Raw genomic sequence first — 19,973 nt, 5'->3', positions numbered from 1 at the left:
CCATTTCCTGTTTCCCAGTGTGTCCTTTACGCTTTTTCGTTCGATATTCGCTTCCAACGAGTCATACCTGAAAGTTTTTTAAACCTTCTTACTGTTCATTGATGTTTCCTTTTCGCCTCACCAAACCTTCTTTACATTCAACGTTTATCCATTCTCCTTTTCGGTGCGTTCTCCTTCCCTGAAACATCTCGCGAACAGCTTTCGTCGCGTTTGGCCACACGATTCGTCAAGCTTCCCGCGGGTTTGTATAAATTAAGATATTTAAACTGGGTTCAACCGGCAATCCGGGACGGATGCCGCTTAAAACAATCGTGTAGTTTGAAAATCAAGCAAATGTTTTGCCCATTTCGCAACAAAAAAGAACCGAAGCAGGGTTGGAGAATGCAATCGAGAGGCGAAGAAGATTGGCTTGACCAACGAACCAAATGGGAGGGAGGCAACCGTACATCAATAAAGGGGAGCATCCCGCGAAGCAACATTATCTAATCATCGCACGGCACAGTTTGATGGAATGGGTGGCCATTGCATACCGCGACGTGTGGAGCTTGATGTACAGTAACAGTTTCATCACTGTTGGTGATGGAAGCGTTTTGCACCCCTTTGTCGAGGGATATGCGTTGAGCTTTCGGATCTTCTTTGAGATAATCGGCTTCAAATCGGGCTATTGTGGACATCCTTCTTTTTATGCGTTTTTAAATGTTATCCCTGGCAAGAAGTGTGGCATTCATCCGACACCCGACATCCTTCCTTATACACCTGTCGCAACGAGCAGTTTTTTTTTTTATTTTATTTTCTATAAATAATTGCAAACCGATGTCGATTTTTGGGTGTATTATGAATTTTTAATTACTCCCCATTACAAAGCGTACCACGTTCGTGGAATAAAGAGAAAAAGAAAGGAACGGTTTTTTTTTTGCTCACCGCAATGTTTGTATTAAACGTGAACTGAAAGCCATACTTTGGCCGCATCAGGTTTCGCTGCCAATATGTTATCGAAACGGAACGAATGTGAAACCTTAAAAATCCGGCATGCTTCACATCGGCCAGCCAGCCACATGGCCAGATGGCGTTTAAGTACGGAGAAGGACAAGGAAATTAATAATTCGGTTAACAAATAGTACTCCAGCGTAAAAGAATAGGATGGATATATGTAACAAAGATCGAATGTTGAATGCATCGAGGACACATTTCAGTCGCATCAATGCAAGTGGATAATATATTTAGCATGGGCTAGCGCGAGCATCATGGGTTTTTATTTAGTTTTTAGAGTAATGTTCATGTAAAAAAATGACTAATTGTTCTTTTAATTTTATTTTCATATTTTAATCACGAAACAAATGTTTTCTTTTTTTACTATTCTAACATTTCTAAATATGAATCAATGTTTCGTACTGAAAAAGCTTTTCAAACTTCTTTTTGGCATGGACTTGAAAATAAATAAATTCCTGATGTAAAAAATATCTCCAACTGTTTTATTATTTTTTTTTTTATTGACGAATTATTATCACACAACAAAAATATTTCAGAATAACAATATTTTTTTCATTTCATTACTTATTGTTAATTTTATTGCATATTTAACTGCAAAACATATCAACCACACTGTTTACTGCTTTGGGCAGGGGTTTTCGGCTCAATTTTGTGCAAGGATTTATTTTTTTGTTTATTTTTTTTAGTTTCGAGAAATAAATGTTTTTTTTTACTCAAATCAATAATACAAATCAATAACCAACACTTTACTTTCATCCAATAAAATGTTATACACAGAAATTAGAGCCTATTGAACGGATTTCTCATTGTTGTTTCGGAAAAAAAATATTATCCACGATGGTATGACAAGCGGCCATGACTCTTGTTTTCGTTAATCATCAATAAAATAAGCAATTCATGAAATTTGTTATATTCATTCATTAACAGCAACTACATTTAATGCATTTGTTTGTAAATATAATAATAATAAATTGCTTTTTACGAATAAATAATACCTAAAATTTGTTGTGTTTATTCATTAGTTAGTGGTTAAATTTAATGCATTTTTGCAAAGTATGTTTTTGTCAAGTTGTTACAATATTTTGCAATTAAATATACACAGAACACTTATAAAGGGAATCCCATCAACCTGTCTTTGTTTACAGACATATTTTTATGTGGCTAGCGTAATTATATTGTTACGAATATAATTGCAATCAAGTGGATTTTTAATTTGTATATTTAACCCTCTTTTAGACATAGGCAGCAAAAAAATAATAAATAGAATCTTGAACTACAAAAATATAATTGTTTCTTGCGTGCTAATTTGAAGAAAGGCCTCGTTTGAAATCCCTTTAAAAAAACAGTACAACAAGTGTTAATCTAATGTAATGGTGTCAATCTGAATCTAACTAACCCGTTCACAAACATAAATCATACTAGTGCAACGTACTACGTGCAAAAAGCCACGTGCCCCACATCCTGCACGGCAATGACATTGACAGCAGCAGTCCGCGCGTAAAGAATGCCGCAGAGTAAAACCAAAACTGCATCCCGTGCTGCAGCCTAGCCGTAGAACGTTGGCTCCGAACCGCTCCGTCTACGATCTTTGGCAGATGTTCAAATGCAGCTGGCAGGAAGAAAAAAAGGTTCATTCACAACCATCGCCCTTAGGACCGTGTCGTGTCATGTGCGTGTATTTCACAAATTGCGTAGAACATTGCATCTGTATTGCTGCGTTCCAGCGCCTCGTTGCATCATGCATAGATTCCGGTCCAGTCGCTCTCTCACTCTCTGTTGCTTTCGGAAGAGTCGATCGGGTGTCGATCGTCGAATGATGAATCACACATCGTAGGGAAGGAATCACATCAAATTTACTACACGAAGTGCAACCCAAACGACACCGTCATGTACAATCACTCAAGAGAAGGTGTGTTTATCGGCTTTTGCTTATCTTCTGACTAATGCAGGGTTAACCCGTTGATTTTGTCCGTAACATTTTTTTAGATTATAATAAAAAAATAAATATTCGAATATGTTTCTAAAATTAACAATCATCGACACGTGGCTCGAGCATTTCGAAAACAAAACTCTCCCAACACTCATGCGCTCCTGATATCGCGCCACGAACACCCCAAAACAGCTGACGCACCGTCACGCCAGGCCCATCGTTTCATCATCGTCAGGCACACGGAATTCATTCGCTCTCGCCGCGTGTGCGCCCGTACATCCGTACGCTGTGCGTGAAAAGGAAGCAAACCCTCCATCGGTTCGCTTGTCCACACTCGTTTTCGTATCTTCCGCCCGAGAGCGATTGGGACACATTGCGGCAGGGGAAGCGGAGAATCCCACCGATACGCAAAAGGTCACCTTCAAAAACGCGCCGAGACGACGCACTCTCGACAGTTTCGGATATCGGCGGATCGTACCGAGGTCAGTACAAATATTCCATCGCTGGCCGCACCACAGTGCACACACGCGACTCGAGACCAACTCGTGCGGTTGCTTTTTTTCTTTTTCACCCGGGTGAGACATTCCGGCGGTTACAGACGATAGCTAACCGTTCATTTACACCTACTTGTTCAAAGTGAGTTACCAGTGCTTACCGACCGCTTATCGCAATCTGTTCTACCATTTTTTTTTTTTTCACCGGTGTGTATATCTGTGCCTCTTTCCGGCAGGGCGGAAGATCTTCCCACTAAATCCTTCCCGCAATGTCTGAAGTGAAAGCGAAGCTGCTCACCCAGATTGCCGAACCGATGACCTCGTCCGGCAACAAGGTCACCGTGGTCGGGATCGGTCAGGTCGGCATGGCCTGTGCATTCAGCATTCTGACCCAGGTAGGTTTCCCGCCCGCCCCCGGAAGGGGCAAGTTCAAGTGCGGCGGTCGAATTCGCGACCAGAGTACACGATTGTCAACCACAAACGTTTCGCCCTTCCGATTGCATCTTTCCGACAGAATGTGTCCAGCGAGGTGGCCCTCATCGATGTCAACGCGGACAAGCTGCAGGGTGAGATGTTGGATCTGCAGCACGGTTCGGCATTCATGAAGAATGCCCACATCAACGCCGGAACCGGTAAGTGTGAACGGAACCGCGCACCCGTGCCACGGTGGATCATTCCAGACTGGCTGAATGACATTTGAAGAACACTTTTACTATCATTCGGGCATTGCTATCTTCTCCATGCTGGCCAATTGAGGCAGCGACCGCCGAGCGACAGTTAGATAAATGAGAGCACGAGAGCATTCGGCAAATGGTTGTTCGGTTGCGCTCTTTCCCGCGCGGACCAACCTTGTTGCCCTATATTTAATTCTGCTTGTACATTTGTGCTCGGGGGAAGTCCCACCAATGAAAGCGAAAGTTGCGTTGGAAACTGTGGCATTTTATGTAGCAAACAGAACAAACAAATCCATCCGCCATTAAGGCACGCGTGACGGCTTCGGAACTTATTAACCCGCTGGCAATATTAATGCACGACGGGATGGTGGTATAAAAGAAATTGCACCATCCAAAAATAAAAGATGCTCCACATCGTGCTCATCGGTGGGTGAAACGCACCGAAAGCGCATGCCCCAACGTTCGATACACAAAACACCGACTTCAGCGTTGACCTCCCAATGAACTTTGGCCACCGTTGAAGCTTCACTTTATTATTCCGAGGTGTGCAGGGTGTAGCAATTGCGATGCGTCTGCCGAAAGGGTGGACGGTTTCGGTAGAATTCAGGCCAGACGGTGCAGAAGCTTTGCGATGCAACTGGAGAGAAAGTAAGTGCAATGCCCTCCGGACAACGGGGCGATAAAGTTGCGCTTCATTTCAGCTTGTACCTAGAGAGCTGGAAGAGGGCGCGAACTGGAGGGTGTGCTTAATTTAATTAAAGCTTCATCAAACTCACCAGCCATACTGCTTGATTACGAAGAATAGTGCACACAATCAGAACTATTTAAAAAAAAAGGTTAAATGAAGACGCTTTTGCCATCTTTAAATCACCGGCATGGCATGAAGAACTAGCGAGAGGTAGCCATTTTTCTCGCTGTCCATTTATAAAGTTCTTATTGCAAAGTAGTGCTGGATGATCGCTCGTAAATTGAGCGGAACCGAAGATAACGTTCGCCAAACGATTCGGCTCATTTTAGCGTTCCCAAAACCCACAACCCTTTTGTCGTTATCATGCGCCACTGTGGGTTGCCCTGCGTTCGAACATTCGCACTCGAAGTTAAAAGTGTCTCTTATCTGTGTGTAATATTTCTTCGTTATTGCTCTTCCGCTTGCAAATCGTCAACCCGATTGGGTCTATCAGTTTAACAACAAAACACTTTCATTAATCGTTTTAATGGTCGCTTTTAGCTCGCATTAACGTACGCAAACAGTAGAACAAATAACAAAGTCCATGTTGAACTGGACACATCATTAGAATGATTTTTAAAGCACCAGCAAGATCGTGAAAGCTGCCGATTGTTCGTTATCAAATGATTCGTTAGTGTAAAGATATTATTATATTAGACTATTATCAGTAATAACAACAACTGCTTGTTGCTTAAATCCCATTACAATCTGTTTAGAATTGTATTCTCCAAAATATACTTCCATTGCAGTAAACATTTATTTTAAAAAGTTATTTACAAAGTTCATGTTAATATCATTCTAGTCAAATATTTATTCACATACTTTTACTCTTAACTACAAAATAGGAACACCCTAATACAACGTTTCTTTGAGGAATCACAACTCTCTTTGCGCCAAAAATAATAAATGAGATGAACGTCACAGTGAGATGAATCTGAGCTGAAGTGAGATGAGTTGATTTCAATTGGCTCTCGCACTATACTCACCACAGAAGCGCACTCCTAGTATGAACTCTCACACCTAGATGGCGCTAGTGAAATTTTTCGAATTTCAACTCGCACCGTTACCGGTGGTCTTCACGAATCGTCTCGTTACCACAATGTTTGTTAGTGAAACATTTGTAAACAAAAAAAACTCACCCCATTTAAAACCTCCCATTGCAGATTTCTCTGTATCAGCTGGATCACGTTTGATCATAATTACGGCTGGCGTGCGCCAGAAGGAGGGAGAAAGTCGGCTCGATCTTGTCCAGCGTAACACCGACATCCTGAAGGGCATCATCCCCAAGCTGGTCGCCCAAAGCCCGGACTGCATCTTGCTGGTTGTGTCGAACCCGGTCGATATCCTCACATACGTCGCGTGGAAATTGAGCGGTCTGCCGAAGAACCGTGTCATCGGATCGGGTACCAACCTCGACTCGTCCCGTTTCCGCTTCCTGATGTCGCAGAAGTTGGGCGTTGCTCCCACCTCCTGCCACGGTTGGATTATCGGCGAGCACGGTGACAGTAGCGTACCGGTGTGGTCCGGCGTCAATGTGGCCGGTGTACGGTTGGCCGAAATTAACCCAACGATCGGCACCGATGCGGATACGGAAAAGTGGGGTGAACTGCATCACGAAGTGGTGAACAGCGCCTACGAAGTCATTCGTCTGAAGGGTTACACCTCGTGGGCTATCGGTTTGAGTGTGGCCTCGCTGGCATCTGCCATTCTGCGCAACACGTACAATGTCCATGCGGTTTCCACGCTGGTAAAGGTAAGTTTCGGAGTTGGTTGGGACCATCGGAAGGTGTTTAATCGTAACATGTTTCATACGCGCAGGGCGAACACGGCGTCACTGACGAAGTCTACCTTTCGCTGCCATGCGTTCTGGGCCGGAATGGAGTTAGCCACGTGGTGAAACAAATTCTCACTCCGGAAGAAACGAAGAAGCTGCAAGCATCTGCCACGCTGATGGCGCAGGTCCAGGGTGGAATCAAATTCTAAGCATTGCAGCCGCACCATAGCTAATACTGTCACGTTATTTATTGTCAAACCAAACCGTATGTTAAGCTAGCTAAGAACCAGCACCCACAAGAACCTGGCCCATTCCTTTCACAAGGAACCAACCGTTCGATCCCTGCACCGAGCATTAGAAAATAATCCAACGCAACTGCACGATCGAGCGTAACGCTTTGCAGCAAATAAAATGATAGAAAGATTACACAGTGCAGTCGCCTTTCAATTGGCTGAAAACATGCCGCGAGGAACTTTGGTGGCTCACCGCGGAACCTGGAAAGATCAAAAGCAGAGCGAAACAGCATAGCGTTGGACGTGAATGTGTAGCGTAAATGTCCTAGATAACCATTAGCAAATGATGTAAACTAAACAATGCAAAGCAAGATGCATTTAAAACATACAAAACACACACCACCCTACCTCGATTAGTGTTTAGGAGTCTCACAACAATATGGTAATTCGGTTATACACATTAATTGGAAGCGAGCGAATTGGAACCGTCATTCGAACACTCACCCATTGGACAGTGCACTTGGATTGCGACCCGAGATTACGAAATTGTTGAGCTCAAGTGAACGAAAAAAAAAATCTTTGAAAAACAAAACCCAATTTACAATTTGCAAATTATACTCTACTTACTAGGAACCTAACTTTTGGAAAACTCACGATCGATGGACAAATTTAGCAAAACTAAATGCCTATTGGAACGATACTGCAAAATACCAACATTATCCTACACTTGTCGTGCGTGTTGAGGGGAAGCCTTTAGACTAACTGAGTACTCAATAAAATGCACCTTCATGGCTAATGATGACTGATAACAACTATTGTCTTTGGGAGCTCCGAAATCAGATATTCTACCGTTTAACAATTGTACCGTACTGTCGTAGGAGGAACCTTTCATAGTAAGCCATTAGATGGCTTACTACGGAATATCCTAAGGGTATTGTGGGACTCTTGCAGATTAAAGCCTTCGTTGGTCTCCACAAACCATTCCAAGGATACTAGAGGGAGTGAACTTTAAAAAAATTGCGGACTTGACCTCACTTTATGTAATTAACTTTATGTAATTCACGTCAAGATTGTTTAAACAGCACTACGTTAACTACATTTTGATATTATTTGGGTCATTTATGCTTTCATATGTGAATAAGCTTATTAAACCTATTCGTCCAAAAGTCATTTCTTAAAGCAGTACGTTTTGGCCCGTATGGTGAAAACATTTTTGATTTTTTGGTCCATTTTACACGCAGTAAGCTTCTTGCTGGCCGATTTCAATCTATTATTAGATAAGCTACTAAGTTTTCGCTGGTTTCTTTAAATGGTTGCTTGTTTTAAAAATAATGGTGAAAAATACACATTTAAAGTATTGGTCATCACTTGCCACAACTTTTGCCTATCTTTTGGGCAGAGCATGAATACTGTCCCAAAAGATCTCCTTGGACGCTATCCACGTTTCGAGATTTTTGTCTTTCCTCGCTTTCCTCGATAAGTATATTGTACAACCATGAAATCACCAATCTGACGATGCAGTTTGTTTACTTTATGTCATAGCTAATATTATGACGTTTCAGATGCGTCAAAATCAGCCAACTGTCATTACAAACATTTTTTATTTTTTTTGACAGCAAGAACTTAATTACGGGCCTAATATAATTTCTAGTACATTCTTTTAACAAAACTCTTGAAGTTCTCGCTTCTCCTTTACGAGCCGAAAACAAGGAACTAGTGACACTTGACATTTCTGGTATTGGACCAAAATATAAAAAAAGTAACTGGTTGCTCTCTACGAGATATCTTAATTTTAAGAGCAACACTCTCTCTGATGCGGTGTGAGTGCGAGAGTGTGTGCGTGAAGGTCGAACACATCTGACTACCTGATACTTTATGCATACGTCAAATAGACCCGGTACGGAAAACGAGAACAAAACGAATTCGACTGCCTTGCACGACTGGGTTGTCCGACTGGGGGGAACACTTCACTCCATGAACACGCACACACATCCACATCCAGCTTCGTTGTTCACAACAGCCCAAGTCTCGGAAGAGCAGGAAGGCACAAGAAGCAGCGCAATGTGCGAAAGGGATGGAATGATACCTTATCGAGAGCCGTTCAGTTTGTGGGTTGAAACGCTGGCAGTTGCGGGGTAAAAATGGCTCGCTGGGAACGCCGCGCCAACCAGTCGAAATATTAGTTGCGCGAGCCGCAGTTTGCAACCTGCGTACAAACCGTCCGTGCGTTCGAGCCGAAGCGGGAGACAGCAGACACATTACGCGACACACCGCAGCCGCCTGCCATCGTCAAACACCGTAATTAGCTGCTTAAATATTAAACGAAATTGCAATGCAACGTAGCGAATGGTTTTACCGTGGATTTAGTGACGTTTTGTGCGATCGATCGATCGAAAATTGATCGTGCAGTGTGTGTACCGATCGTTTCGATGTGGTGAAATGCTTTGTTTGGTGCACCTAGTTTAAAGTGTTGTGCGATCTGACGACGACCCTTTTCTCCCTGCTCTCCCATTGACACACGCGCTCCAACCCCTCCCCCGGATATCACTGTGGACGTGTGCAATCGGCCCCCGATCGTGTCGCGTCGCGCTGCAGTGAAATCTTTTGCCGATCCGCGGCCACGGTTCGCAAAAAAAAAAACCGACGGCAAACGGTGGTAGTGGTGCATTTGAACGGGCCTGGCCCGCTTTTGATACCAGTGACAAGTGCCATTTCCGGCAACTGGCTCCGGGGTTTGACCACTGTGTACGATTCACCAGGCGACGGGGCAACGATTAGTAATGCAACGTCAGTGCGGGACAAAAAAAAACAAACAACGCGAGCAGGTTCAGCGCGTGACGGTATTCCGGCCATTTAAAAAACCCTACCTTCTGTGCGTGTATGCGGTCTGTACAGCTGGGGCGCTATTTGCGCACGTGTGCGTTCAGCGGGGTGCCGTGTTGTGAGTGCATGAGTGTGCGCGATCGCTCTGCGTTGCCAGTGTTCTCGAGGGCTCATGATAAGTAGTTTATCGTACAAATGCGATCGAACCGATCGATGGCGAGATGCCGAGATGACGGTGTCGGTCTATCATTGTGAGCTAGCGCGCGATGACTACACACAGCAACACGGTGTTTGGTAACCCGATTGTGGGCGCCATTCACATCTGAAGTGATTTCCCCCCTGTGATGCGTTGCGGGCCACTGTTCTTTGTGCAACAATAGCAGTATTGCTTCACTCATACACGACGGAGGACACGTGCACAGTGGAAAGTGTTTTACCACCACACAGGCATGATCAAACAGACGATGATCATCTAGCTTCACACAGCTTCTGAGACATTTGCAGCTGTAACAAGCAAATGCAACCCAATTTATCGGTCATAATTCAACGCAAAGTTGAACCTTTCATTGTCAACGTATTTGTTTTGCCACCGTTCACCCTTAAAGCACAAACTTTCTTTAGCACTTTCACCGTGCGCCGATTAGCCGAAAATGCCGCTCAACAAACCAAACCAAACACGGCTGAAACCGAACGAGCACGGGCCACCGGAATGCAACGGTCGCTGGGCGACGAGGGCGAACGTTTCCGCAATCGGATCGAATTTGCAAATGGGCCCCGTGCGATGTGTTCCATTCGCGTGTGTTTGTTGGGTGTGTACCGGGGGGTGGGTTTCGTTGCTTCCCGTGCAATGTTTATGCGATGACGATCAAGTCGCAATTGTCATTCCAATGTCGGTCAGACCCTCGATCGATGTTCGTCTTCGGACACACACGCACACACACAACAAACAACAAAGATATGCCATTAAGGTTGCAAATTTTCCTTTTGCTATCATAATTTAGTGAAAAGGCGATATAAGTTGCACCACCAACAGTTCTGTGTGGGAGGCGATGTGTTTTGGGCGATGGAATTTGCATACATCTTAACGAATTCATAATGATCTCCGTTATCAAACATGAAGCAAAAATTATCATAACCAGTTTTGTGTTGTTTTTTTCTGTCCACAAATAAAGTTACCCAAAACAAAATGGTTGCGAAATTCATCCACCCCGCCGCAGGTGGTTTCGTCGGTACTGCTTTTGCGCTGGAAGGTGTAACAATTACCGGGGCGCACAGACGAACACTGCGATTCGATTTCCGAAAGGAGAAGGTCACCCATGGCAGCTTACTAAGCCGTTACTAAAAACGACAACGACAGCAGCAACATTGCCCAATGGCAAACATGAGGATCGTCAAAATCACCGCACTTCATGCGGCGGTGTCTTCGGCTTCACATCAGCAAAACAAACAAACAAAACGGCCCTGGAGTTTCGTTGGAACGCACACAATAATCAGCACCCGATGAAACGTTGCAATTTTTTTTTTCGGTGCAATCAAGCGCCAGGCTTCGTGAGCACGAAATCGAAAGGAAATCACCGAGCGAAAAGCGCTTCAATGAAAGATTGCAATGCTACGCCAAGCGGGAAACCCGCACCACTATGCACCATGGGCATATGGGGAAGCCCGACCCCATCAACCGCCCTCCACCCCCGGGTAGGTGATGATGTTGGCGAATGGTTAAATTGTGCTCCTAACCCCCCGCACTCCCCTTGCTACCCCACGCTTTTCACCCCTTGTTACGTAAGTAAAACTAATTTTTTCCTTCTGCTTCCGGCGCCCTGCTGCCTGGACGGAGCACGCGAAGTATCAAACATTTGCTATGGAAAAACACAACGCGGCTAATCTTTCTGCTCTTACTCAAGGCAAACAACGGAATTGCATGCAGTGTTTTTTTGAGACGGCTTAATGACGGATTACTTTTGGTGATGCGTTTGACAATGTGTACGGTGAGCAAATTGAATAAACTGCCCCGAAATTAGTGCTCTTTTGCTATTTGGTTTTGGGAAGTTAATGTGCCCTTCCAGGCCGATATTCCTTTCACTTTAATTCCCAACGGGTCATTTGAACAGCATTTTTCCTTTGAGTGTTTCAGGGGTTCTTTTCTGCATCATAAAAGAATACAGAGATGCAGATATTTTGAGTTGAAGCGTGAAAGTTAGTCCTATCTTTTGAGAATTGAACCCAAATACTACATGCTTGTACAGGGTGTATCACATCAAGATGCATCACGGAGAGGAACTGCTGTAGAAATTAATCTAGTAGGCCAATCCTTTTCAATCTACCAGAAAACAAAATGGTTCTGTCCAACATCTGGCTGCAGGTTCTTCTGTACTGGAATACACTATTTCGCTAATTCTGCCTAAGATTTGACCTCTTTGTGATGCTTCCGTAGTGCGTGCCTCATAAAATCCCAGTGTAGTTCTGGTGTATCTAGCATCTCTAGATACAAATTGTGGTACGAAGCTAGCTCCGGCCAAAAGATGGTAGGGCCCTCTTGATGCTTCTACAGAGGATGCAGACGCATCTGTAGACACTCCTAGAGGTAGATCTCCCCTTACACAGTTCCGACAGTAACGAACGGCACACTGCGTTTGTCACCTGAGCAGATCGCTTGCCAAAAATTATGTATTGCTTGATATACTTTGAATGTTTCCACTTCCTTACTTCCTCAGGAACATCGATCATGTGTTTGGCCCGGAAGTCCACCCTGACGAGATCACATCATCCATGATGAGACAATGAGGTTTTGTCGCTATCTGGGTGTATAGTTCCCACAGCATTTCCCCGTCCGTTACAATTAGGAGCCTCCTAAGCACTTTGTACATGTGCAGTCCCCTCTCTGAACGAAAGACTTGGGCAGATTCAAATATCTGTGCATCTTTCTGTCTGAAGCATTGGGATTCTGCATTAACGCTTTTACGACACGCTTGTGATCCTGATCACTAATGGAACATCCTTTCTGACAACAGTGTTCCTTCCTTCTATCCTTCTTATCTCCTTCCTTCCTCCTTCCTTCTATGCTGAAAGTTTCGTAATAGCGTTTAAATGCACTACACACCGAGGTTTTGCGATGTCCAGAAGAGAGTGTTGGGAATTTTCAAGGTGCTTGCGTTAAATGTGGGGCACCCTTCACATCTGCCAACAAGATTCTAGTTAGAATTTAATCTAAATCGGCACACCAACAAACCCAAAGAGCTCAACATAATACATATATACAAATACATGAATTGACAAAGGTTAGTATAGAATTGAGTTGGGCTTGCTGAGGGTCAAAAAAGGAGGAGAGATTTTAATCCTCTCAACTTGAAAAGAATCCAGAAATGCTCTCAACTTTCTCGTTTGTTCTTGTAAGACACTATAGGCCGCTCCCAACATGTCAATGACGCATTAGTACTGATCATTGCATTTCGGTTATACACACCAAAACCCTTTTTCTCGGAGATTGTTTTCGGCGAATATTTTCAAACCATCACAAATTACGACGACATTCCACCACGGGGGAAAAAAATCATCTTCCATCAACCTTTATTTATGGCGATGTTTTAATTTCACGCGCGGATTCTGCCAGTATTGTACCAACTTCTCCGAAACTTTTCGAAAAGAAACGCTCATTCCATAATTTATTCCCTAACGGGTATGCTACATTACAACTCAACCATATGCAAATTGTATGGTAATGTTTTGACACCTGTCACCGCATCACCGCAGACCCCCGCGACACCTGCAGTGTGTGACAGGAGTGGCTGGAACATGCGCAATTTATTATCCCTTTTTTTTTGAGTGTGTTCCTCAAATTCCTCCATGTGTATTGACGTAAGGAACCGTCGGTAATCCTTATACACAAAAACATAATATTTCGTTCTACCCGGTAAAGGTCAACACGGACTGCGAACTGTGGCGTTGTTGCGTAGTGTTCCACGCTCAAAAAATCACTCAAGACCTAAGCGCTGTACAATAAAAATCAACCACGCCTCCCGGTACACAAAACACGGCTCAATCAAGCGTTACCGGAGGAAGAACGAATCGAGCGTTCGCTCCGGTCAACCGGGGGCCCGGGGGAGAATTTGATGAGGCTGGAATTTCCAAATTCTCGCCTCGGATATTCTCCCTCCCCCCGGGAGCGTTGGGGGAACTTTTCTCTAGCACCTTGCACACCGGCCACACCGGTTTGCTAGCAGCAAACGCTCCCCCGATCGCTTCAAATCGTTACTCCGTTCAGCGTAGAAGCAACGCGTGTGCCCGCGGAGTCTTGGAAACCTGACCCAGCTTACACAGGGGGGAGGGGGGGGAGGCTTTTTTCTTCTCTGCCCGCGACCTCGGAAGGCCATTCTCGGCACCGCCATGACCTCGCACCCGAGATGATGCCGCACGCGCATGTTAGTGAACGGTTTCAAGGTAGCAACGGCACCGCTCGGGAATGCGCTCGGCACCAAATTGGTTGCCACTTTCGGAAGGTTGCCAACCGGTTCAGGGTATAATTTTCGAATACAAATATACACTGCGCGTGCTTCATTTGGTCGTCCACCACTGGCACAATCGGGCTGGGGATGGTGATGGTCTGATGTCTGACGGTTAAAATAGGCTGCTTTTCCATGTCGTACGAAACACGTCGCTGTTCCACCGAAACATTTCGCTACCAAACATCGAACCGACAATGCTAAACGTATTCAAATAATGCACTGTTAAGGCATCATCTTCAGTTTTGCGAACACAACCCGCTCAGGGTCGGGACAGTTTAATGTGTAAGATCATTCATTCAGCGTGTAAATAGTGCACAACATGGCGCACACAAAGTAGCTCTTTGTGCCATGATGACTTCAGTACATCCATCATGATGATTTAGACCACCTTGCCACGGCACTTCCACGAGGGCTGGTGTCACTTTCGAAGAAAATAAATATAAAAAACCCCCCCCCCAATACAATTCCCCCTCATTTTGACAGACTGTTTCGACCGTATGTCCCCGGTTATATCAATAATGGCGTCAAACAGTTCCATAATTCATACCGGTAAGATAGTAAAAAAGAAGGCACACACTTGAAGCCTCGAAGAAATGAAACGAAAAAAAAGGCAACCAAATGCAGGTCACGATCGCGCAGGGTTGATACTGAAGCAAATGAAGTGAAGTTTGCAAAAAGTGTTTCGAGTGTGAAGTGACACGCTTCAATAGACACAGTTTTGGAACAACGCGTTATGATTCATCGCCTGAGTGGAGATCGCTAATCAACTGCTGCTGTGGTCGCTCTGGAAGTTCCAATCACTATCGAACAGTCTAGAATTGTTTGTCGATCCCCCTTTCACTACTACCATTCTACGATCATTAACCGGCAGCACAGCGTGTCTTTGCTGCCAAAACCGGGTATCGAAGAGGTTTCGAGAAAGTTTTCGATACCGTGCAGCGCACCAACCGGCATAACCCGGACCCCGGGGACGCTAGTTACATGGAAATAATGAAAGAAGCATCATGTAGGTTCAGTGACATGCACAGCACCGCGACCAGCATCCGGGCCGACGCTTGCCACGCTCCGATGGTTGTATACGCGATATACAAATAGTTTATTTGATTGCGCAATTTTGTTTTGTTGCCTGTGTTTTTTTTTCTTTTTGCTTATTTCAGTGCGTTACGCAGCGTTATGTGGGCTCTTCCGGCTCGACTGTCACACACATGCCGTTCGTTCGCCCCGCGTTTGCTTTGTGTGGATTTGCAAGTTTTGCACGTTGGCTTTATTGGCAGCCGCATTGCACGATCATTTGAAATCGAAAGAATCGATACGACGATAGGCATCCGGCTGACTGATCGATTGGCAGAGTTCCCTTCACCGTTTCGATACGTTTAAGCCGTTTGCTCGCATGCAGAGAACCTGCTGCTAACTATAATAAAAGATTAGGTTGCAATTTTTGCTATATTAACGTTGCTTCAAATGTCTAAATTATGTTATTCAAAAGGAATATTAAAATCAACTCCTTTAATTTTTAAATCTCCAACTCAAAAAAAATGTATCTTCACCATTTGGTGGGACTAGCTCGAAATATTGTATTATGAGCTTTTTCCAGGGGAAAAAAACTATTTTTGATAGAAGAGCAGAAATAGCTCATAGTAAAAGATTTTGAGTGTGTCTCACCAAATTGTTAAGATATTAATGGCAATTAAAAATTAATATTAAGTTCTTAGCATCTTAACAATTTGGTGGGACATGCTCAAACTGTTATACTATGAGCTATTTCTACTCACTTAAGGTAAAAGCAATATTCCAACAATACTATTTGGTAATTTAAAAAAGAAGATCGTTTCTTATCCAGGTATCTAGAGGTAATCTTACTCCTACTCCTACTCCTATTAAAGTTCTGAGCATTACTGTATCAGAACTTCGAAGATCAGGACAGTTCTATTCACAAATTTTGTCCATTTTGTACATAAAAGGCCGAATAATCAGGCCTGCGTACGTGGTAACGATCCAGTTGGGATTCGAAACCGCTCCTGTCGTACTGGAAAGATCTCCAAAGTGCTTGAACCTTTGTTCACGCGAACAACAACATTGAAATTCAGTTTGAAAATAAAAAAAGTTTTATCTAAAATTACAAAAGAGCTCCAATCGATACCATCAAGCAACACCAATAATGAAGCAATTGTTCTATCTACCGAGGGTAAAAGACGAGCACCTAGCACCATCATTGTTCTGGCGTTCCGAGACCGAGACCTCATTCACAGAGCTGACCCAACACGCGGAACGCTTTCAATTCATGCCAGGCAAGGCGCGAGGAAAAAGTGCATCCGCGACCCCGGGGCGGATGTTTGTTTGTTTGTTTTTTTATTTTTCGTCTGTGTTTGTATTCCTCTTTTCGCGTGCTAACTTTTGAAGCCAAGACCACAAATCAATTGTGCGCACGCAACACAGCGCACCGTTGTTTTCGACCTACCAATACCTTTGCCCAGCGCGAACACGAACCTGTGGCTCAACCTGCTGATTAATTCCATCTTTGATCGTGGCCGGTTTGTTAGCCCGCAGTCCCTATTTTCGACCCCACCGTTAGGCAAATTGCGAAGACGGGCGGGCGCGATACACAATGGTCCATTTTAATTTCAGTTCCTCCAGTTCCACTGCTATTACCAATTCATCGTATGATCGATTACACCCATACAGAGGTACACGTACGCAACCCTTCCTCGGTTTGAGCTCCAAGTCAGGCTGAAACGTGAGATTAAATGTTTTCCATCACTCGACCGATGCTTCCACTCGTCGATGACGATCGACACGACCCTTTCATTTCGAGGGATGCTGATGATGATGATGATGATGGTTTGACATTCATCCGCATTCATCCGGACCGACACACAGGTGTTTCTCGGCAACAAAACATTATTGTGGGTCCGGAGGAAGAACACACGCCCGTCAATAAGAATCCGATACTGGAAGACGAATGGGTTTTTTTTTTTATTTGTTTGTTAATTAACCGGTTATTGGGCAGCCATTTTCTATCGCTTTCAAAACCCGACTAATATCGCTCCATTGGCGTACGAGACGCGGGGACATTCTTCACTTCAATTCTGAGCTCCATCCATTCGGGCAGCCGGGATTTCGTGTCGATCTCCCCCCGTGTACACCCGTGTGTTAATTTCGCGAAGCTTCGAAGCGGGTTCCCTCAAGGTTGGCCAAACCATTTTCACACCCACACACACACCAGCACAAAAACCCATCGTCCGGGTCCAGAATATTTGGCAAGATTTTTATCACAGCTAATTACTCACGGCCGACCTGAGAAGCGGACCAACGGCTAACCTGTGTCTGGTGTTTTAGTGCCGGCACTAACCAGCCGGAATAGTGGGATAGTGAATGTATAATTGCGACAGGGTTATTAATGATCCAAAGCCCCCCGCTCGGGGGCTATACGTAAGGCTTGTTTACCGACATTGCAATAGCGCTTTGTTTCTGCCTAATCTCGACAAATCACCTTCTGATACACGAGCCGTCAAATGATTTGCGGCTCATACGATACGGACAGATGGGAATTAGTAATGATCGCTGTGCTGGACACCAAAGCAAATGGTCGTGATGCATTTTTGCAATAGAAAACAAATATTGGTGTACGATTTGTTGGTTAATAATTACAGAAAATAGGAGGTTAGAGGGGTTAAGGCGCAGTACAAAGTACTATGGAAATTGGAATCTTCTAGGCGATCATTAATTAGGCACGCCAGATGTGCTGTTTTAGATTATTTTATTTGGACATATCCAACATATTCTAATTCCATCATTTAAGAAACTAGATCGTAGACTGTCTTAATTAAGTAACTATGCAGTTTACCATCCAGATTCTTGAGTTCGATAATTGATCTGTACAATCCAGTTTTAAGAACTCGTCTACAATATTTAACACCAGTCCACCAAGATAAATTCTCGCACACAAAACCCGCGAATATTTGGCTAAAGACCAGCAACTTGTTGAGCCTCAATACTCAGCGCCTCAGACCTACGATCGACTATAGACAAGCTTGTGTCTCCTTGTTAAGATGTCTTCAAAAATGCCATCTTGCCAATCATCAGAACATCTTGTGATAATTCCATCATTTCAGGGAACTCATCGAAAAAGACTAAAAGAAAGCTGTCCGATCAGCACCAATTCCATAACTCAAGGGTGGATCAAGTGTTCTCCTCTAGCGATGAAGAAATATACTTAACTACGGCTTATGGATGTTATATATCAGTAACGGATCGCATTGAAATGCATAGATATCCGGACGAGTACAAAGTATGCTAGAACCGAGAGGCTGACGGATCTTCTGCTGAGATAGTGATTATATCTGATCTGATGTCAGTAAAGAAACCCTGAAGTTTCTGCTCTGGCAAATGACTATTAATTCCAGGTCGTTCTCACGGAAATAGGAAAAGGCTATCAATGATCTTCACCAGTTATGACAGAGGATCAAATCTGATCTTCTCACGAGGAAGACCTCCATGCGGAACATTGCCAAATCTGACAGATTAGCAGCATTGCTAGACATAGACTTATTCTGACCACCAAAAAGTCAATCAAAATCGTTGCTCAACCATGCAAAACAATTGCACCATAATCGCCCACGGAAGTAGACCAACAACCACTAGAACCCCTGTAGACAATCTGTCGCCTTGACCGGTTAACGGTTCTAAACTCCACTCCCCGCCAAACTAAGCGTGGTTCAACGGCCGTCAATCAGACGAATTGCCACAAAAGCGAAATCCACTTCCCACGCTCATTTGCGCACCATTATCCGGTGCCTGCCGATTAAGGAAGTGGCCAGTCGCGACAACTTTCCTCCTCCACTGTGGTGGTGGTTTACGGTACATGGTTTTGCGGGTTTTTTTTGTGTACATCACCTGGTGACATACACGTTCATATTTGTCTGCCAAAAGGCATCAACATCGTCCCGTCGATGCACAGGAGGGAAATGGCACCAAAAACGCTCACCAAACTCATTAAAATTCGTTGCTTTTTTTTGCAGTCTTCTTCCCATGTCCATGTACGGACGACGGCCAGCCCGGAGATAACCTTTCACAACGACCCGAGGGGTGCGAATGGGGCACCCGGTTTCGGGAGGGGGGTAGAGACGAAAATCAGTGCAAAAATTATACAACCAACCGGATCAACCCGACCATTATAAGTGTTTCGCTCAGTGCACAAAACGACAAGCTCACACACCCGAGGCTGGAAACAAAATCCCCATGTAGGCGAACGGATAAGGAAAGTGATATAATACCCCCAATAATGCGCTCTTCTGTGGGGGCGAACGGATAAAAATACAGCAACAGAAAAAAAGCGGAAAGTTTTCCATTTGCAAAAAAAAACCCGAAAGTGCCGAGGGCAGTGTTGTACGTTGCAACCACGGGCGAAATTAAATCCCTAAGCGTGTGTTAGAAACAAATAAGGGATGATATGCGAATCGAACGCACAGCGTTGTGCGGATGATCATCAGCAACGGGCTGATACATAAGCATTCGATGACGTGACAAGTGACAAGTGAAAATGTGCCCATTTGCGTAAGGCTACGAAACCGCCAATGCGTGAGCAGTGTTGAACAGCAGCCGAGCAGCAGTCCAATATTCGCCATAACGAAGTGATCACACGATCGAGTTAACGGGGGGGTGCATGTAAAGTGGGTGCGCGTGTGCGTGAATGTGCCATCGTAGTTTGGTGGGGCGACCGTCGAAATAACCGTGCTAGTCAGCCACGTCGCAAGTCCTTCCGAATGCAATAATAACCACCAGCACAACCGCTCACAGCCCCGTACCCGTGGACGCGTGCCGTAAACCAAC

The 19,973-nt window shown here is 44.4% G+C and overlaps 1 protein-coding gene across 1 annotated transcript; it reads left to right on the top strand.

The window, feature by feature from the left end:
• The first annotated feature begins 3,680 nt into the window (after positions 1-3,680).
• On the top strand, positions 3,681-6,798 carry LOC128716161 (L-lactate dehydrogenase). The gene is made up of 4 exons (XM_053811082.1): positions 3,681-3,809; positions 3,929-4,046; positions 5,979-6,568; positions 6,634-6,798. The coding sequence occupies exons 1-4, from the start codon at positions 3,684-3,686 to the stop codon at positions 6,796-6,798; spliced, it is 999 nt and encodes a 332-aa protein (XP_053667057.1). The 5' UTR covers positions 3,681-3,683.
• The last annotated feature ends 13,175 nt before the right edge of the window (positions 6,799-19,973 follow it).

The sequence above is a fragment of the Anopheles marshallii genome, chromosome 3 (genome assembly GCF_943734725.1).
Source record: "Anopheles marshallii chromosome 3, idAnoMarsDA_429_01, whole genome shotgun sequence".
NCBI classification, from domain to species: Eukaryota; Metazoa; Arthropoda; class Insecta; order Diptera; family Culicidae; genus Anopheles; species Anopheles marshallii.
The sequence above is the reverse complement of the archived record's forward strand: the minus strand, read 5'-3'. Positions and strand labels throughout refer to the sequence as shown.